The sequence below is a fragment of the Microtus ochrogaster genome, chromosome 26 (genome assembly GCF_000317375.1).
Source record: "Microtus ochrogaster isolate Prairie Vole_2 chromosome 26, MicOch1.0, whole genome shotgun sequence".
Classification (NCBI taxonomy): domain Eukaryota; kingdom Metazoa; phylum Chordata; class Mammalia; order Rodentia; family Cricetidae; genus Microtus; species Microtus ochrogaster.
The window spans coordinates 4,200,073-4,205,004 of record NC_022025.1 but is presented as its reverse complement, the minus strand read 5'-3'; the positions used below and the strand labels follow the sequence as shown (position 1 = coordinate 4,205,004).

The 4,932-nt window shown below is 43.6% G+C and overlaps 1 protein-coding gene across 1 annotated transcript in view; it reads left to right on the top strand.

The window, feature by feature from the left end:
• Positions 1-3,866, top strand: part of Mterf1 (mitochondrial transcription termination factor 1) — a 15,971-nt gene extending 12,105 nt beyond the window's left edge. The window contains exon 4 of the mRNA XM_013350426.2: positions 3,308-3,866. Coding sequence (XP_013205880.1) covers positions 3,308-3,325 — 18 coding nt within the window. The 3' untranslated portion in view covers positions 3,326-3,866. The remainder of the gene's footprint in view (positions 1-3,307) is intronic.
• The last annotated feature ends 1,066 nt before the right edge of the window (positions 3,867-4,932 follow it).

Below are 4,932 nucleotides of genomic sequence, written 5' to 3'. Positions count from 1 at the left end.
GTTTTCATGTTGCCTTTCAGGTTATTGGGTGAATTCTTGCCTTGGCGCCTGCCCATTTCCTCCTATCGATCCTATCCAATGGGTCTTCTAAAACTGGATCTGGTTTCCTTACTGGCCAAGGGTTGCGCCTACCAAATGCCCTCGCTCTGTTTCCTGGTTCCTGCCTCAGGCCAAGAACCCTCTCACCCCTCCGAAGGGTCTTCAGGATCAGGACCAGACTCTCCGTTTGCCAGTGACCTTGCCAACAAGGGGCCTACCTCTTTGATCCACGCGCAGTGGGAAGTCTGCTCTCATTATTGCGCTGCCCTTCCCAGCCTCGTGCGTGCCTCTGCCGCTGCACGGGTCCCCGCCGCTGCGGCCCCGGACCCCTCTGGTCCCCGCCTCTTGCCTCTGCCTCCATGCTGGTCCCCGCCGCTTGCTTCTGTCGCCGGTCCCCCAAAGCCTATTTTTGATTGCAGAGCTGTGCCTCTCTCCACCGCCGCGACTGCGCGCCACTCCCGAAAGCCAGTTCTTAAAAACAAACAAGAGCAACACAAATTCCAAAACAAATTCCAAAATATTTTCTGTTGTTGTAAGTGAAAGGAGCATTCATATTTTCAGTGGATGTGCAGGAGGGTGGGCAGGAAGTTAAATCACAAGAAAGAAAAGACTTGATACTGTCTTCCAGAGAGAAGACACATTTGGTCACTCTTCCTGTTGCTTTTCTTTTTATAACACATCCATGCAAGCATATATTAACTGGGTATAGTACCTTGGGAAAGTACCTTGATCATTGATGGTGATACTGCATATTCAAAATGTAGGTGGGAGAATTATTATTCTATATTACAACTTTGTAGTGAACGCAAAGCATGCATGCACATAAATTGATTAGTCTTTACACAACGCTGCATTAAGAAAAATTTATTTGATTAATGATGCGGAAAGAGTAGGATTGCACAATGAATCTTTCATCTCTGTACCAAATTACACTCAAAGTCCTTGCTAATATATGGTTTAAATCAGAACCAAAATCTTGCATGTATTTTGCATTTTTTCTTCCCTTATTACATAGCTAAGCTTTGTGAATTTTAAAGAAAAACAAGAGAAAACAAATAGGTCAGCTACATTTTTAAAGATTAGAAGACTTCAGAGGCATGCGCATCTTTTGAGGGAGTAACTACATAATTAAAATGAGCAAGAAGATACACATGGGGGCTAGAGAGATAGCTCACTGCTTAGGAGTACTTGGTGCTCTTGAGACCTGGGTTTGGTTCCCAGCACCCACATCAGGCAGCTCACAACCCACTTTAACTTTTGCCCTAGGGGATCTGATAGCCTTCTGGCCTCTCTAGGTACCTGTGTGCATGTGTGCACATATACACATTAGATAAGTAAAAGATACAAATGACTTGCTGATGATATTCTATTGGCAATTGTTTCCTCCCATTATCAAAATTAGTCCTCTCACAGCTCAGTGTCTCACCAGGTTCCCGAGGCAATATGGGATAAACAGGAACAGTCCTGAAGATCCTCAGTGCAGAGATGTGTTGGCCTTTACCACACTGTCTCTAAGCCATGAGATAGTCAGTCAGACTCAGGCCCCTGCTCTTCCTGGTACTGCAGATATAGCCAAGAACCAATGGTTGAGGAACTCGTAGGTCCTAGGGGATGGATGATATCGAACTGCTCCTTAAATATACACCTGTGCTCACAGATTGGTGCCCAGCTCTAATTAATCTCAGCTCTCATCAGAGAAACTCCTTTGTGCAGTGCAGGGTCGTTATGCGGAAATGCACAGCTAGTCTGTGGAGTGCTCAGCCATTACTGTAACATACACCTTTCCTCAAACTTGGAGTATGTGGAGCGCTCAGCCGTTACTGTAACATACACCTTTCCTCAAACTCGGGAGTATTTGGAAGTCTGTGGAGCTCTCAGCCATTACTGTAACATACATCTTTCCTCAAACTCGGAGTATTTGGAAGTCTGTGGAGCGCTCAGCCATTACTGTAACATATACCTTTCCTCAAACTCGGAGTATTTGGAAGAGGTGGTTGAAAGATTTTAAGAGCCAGAGGTTGGGGCAGGCTCTGGCTAAACAGTATATTCTGGACATGGAAATGCCATTGTGCCCATGAGTACACAGCAGTTCTGGCTGTCTGCACAAGACCTGCACTAGATCAAGTCAGGCAGCGTTCCAGTTCGGAGGGTGCGCGAAAGTCCTCATTTCCAGCTGACAGGTAATTGACAGTTGATGGCTGCTAGCAGAGGGAGAGTTAGCTGCTCTCTCTCTCTCTCTCTCTCTCTCTCTCTCTCTCTCTCTCTCTCTCTCTCACACACACACACACACACACACACACACGGATATGATTTCTGGTAGGTAGGCCATGTATCCACACCAGTGTATAAATGAGCATCACAAGTTGGACTCAATGTGTTAATTAAAAAAACAGACATGAAATTGGGAAAAGGGTTGGAGGGGTGTGGACAGTGGATCCAGGAGGCGAGGCGTTAGAGGAAGGAGTGGGTGGTGAATAGAATCAAAGTACATTGTATGTGTGGTGATCTTTTAAAAATAAATTCAAAAGCATTTACAGCGGAAAGGAATTTATTCTCTGATAATGTATATCCATTGCTCTAATCTTTGAACAATACATAGAGATAAAATTACAGCTAACATTGAAGTTGAGGCAATGTTCTTTTATTCTTAGTTCACAAGGATTTGTTTATTTAAATTAGGGATGAGTGGATGAATGATGACTTTTGAGAAATCCTTTTAAAACCATCCCTTTCAGTCCTTTAGGGAATGGCATCAATGGATTTTTTTTATATCATCCCCTGTTTTAATGAAATTTAAACTCTGCTTTTTTATCTCTAAATTTACTTTCTGTTTTATTGTTAGTTCTTTTTTTAAAAAAATTATTCTCTCATATCCATCCCCTCCCTTCTCTCCTCCCAGCCCCTTCTCCCTGTTTCATTTTAGGAATGGCCAGGGCTCCATTGGATAGCAACCAAACATGGCATACCAAGTTGCAGTAAGACTAGGCACCTCCCCTCATATTAAGGCTGCATAACCCTGTAGGAAGAAAGGGGTCCCCAAGGCAGTCAAAAGACTCAGACACAGCCTCTGCTCCCACTGTTGGAAGTCCCACAAGAAGACTAAGCTAACAACCGTAACACATGCAGAGGGCCTAGGGCAGTTCTATGCAGGCTCCCTGGCTGTCAGTTCAGTTTCTCTGAGTCCCTATGAGCCCAGGTAGTTAATTCTGTGGGTATTCTTGTGTCGTTGACTCCTCTGGCTCCTATAATTTTTCCTCCTCTTTTGCAGGATGCCCTGAGTTCGTGAGTCTCTGCATTTGTTTCCATCAGTTGGAAGAAGCCTCTCTGATGACGATTATGCTAGACTACAAGTATAGCCAAATATATTAGGGATCATTAATTGATCTCTCTCTCTCTCTCTCTCTCTCTCTCTCTCTCTCTCTCCTGGTTGTCTTTGGTTCAATCCTGGATCTCTGGGTTCCTGGCCCTTCAGGCAGTGACAGGGCTGGGCTCCCTTTCCTGGCATGGGTCTCAAGCTTGACAAGTCATTGGTTGGCCACTTTCACAATTTCTGCACCACCGTTAAATCCCTGTACATCTTGTAGTCAGGACAAATTTTAGGTGAAAGGTTTTATAACTGGGTTGGGGTCCCAATCCCTTCACTGTAAATCTTGCCTAGTTACAGGAGATAGCTGGTTCAGGATCCGTATCCTCTATTAGAGCCTTAGCTAGGAGTCATCCTTTTAGATCTCTGGGAGTTTCCATTAACCTACTAATGTTTTCCTTAAATTCTTCACTAGTGTTTACAGTGGGGCTGTGTGGCAGATGGTATATGTATCCCCCCCTACACACACACACACACACACACACACACACACACACACACACACACACACTTTTTAGTTTTGGTTTTTCAAGACAGGGTTTCTCTGTGTAGCCTTGGCTGTCCTGGAACTAGCTCTGTAGACCAGGCTGGTCTTAAACTCACAGAGATTGCCTGCCTCTGCCTCATGAGTGCTGGGATTAAAGGTGTGAGCCACCACCAGCCGGCTATATCCTCCCCTTTTAATTATTAAAGTTCTGGTATTATTGTTCTTGGTTTAGAAGGAGATTGCCTCTTTGTCGGAGTTTTAGTTAGGTCATGGTTGTGTTAGCTTCATCAAGAAAATTTGGAAGCTTGTCATTTCCCCTCCCCCATACTCTAAAAACTAAAAACTAGACATTTCTTTAAAGTTTGTCAGAACTTGTCTGTAAGATCATTGGAGAATTGTGAAGGCTTCTGAAAGAGCTTTTGACATACATTTTTGGCAAATGTCCTTATAAAATCCCACCTACTTGATGTATTTTGATCATGTAACATAGGTAAATCCTCAATCAACTGAATGAACGAAGCAAAAGCATAATTCCATTTACATGAAATTCTAGGAAATGCTTCTTGGCCTGTGTCAGAAAGTAGATCATGGGTCGGTGTGACGGGGAAGGCTGGGTGGGAAATGAAGTGAAGCTGGTTCTACTGAGGACACAGGCAAGCTTTTGGAAGTAATGTACATAGGTATTGTCTTGATTGTGGTGGTAGTTTTGTGAGTGAATGTACATGACAAAATTCATCCAATTATACATTTTACATAGAGTGGTCTTCAGCTGTACTAAGCAAAGGTGAACAATTCATTCAACATTGGCTTAAGATACCATTAAAATTCTACAATCTTAGCTAGATATGGTGGAACATACCTGAAATAGCAGCACGTGGGCATGAATGCAGGACCCCAAGTTCAAGTGCAGCCTCAGCAAGTGAGAACTGTCTTAAAAGAGAAGAAAATGATGTATGCCTGTATGTGTGTTTCCAGATCTACTTCAGCATTCTTAAACTAATGCAACTAACTTCATGTCTGTATCCATGCCAAGAACAAAGCA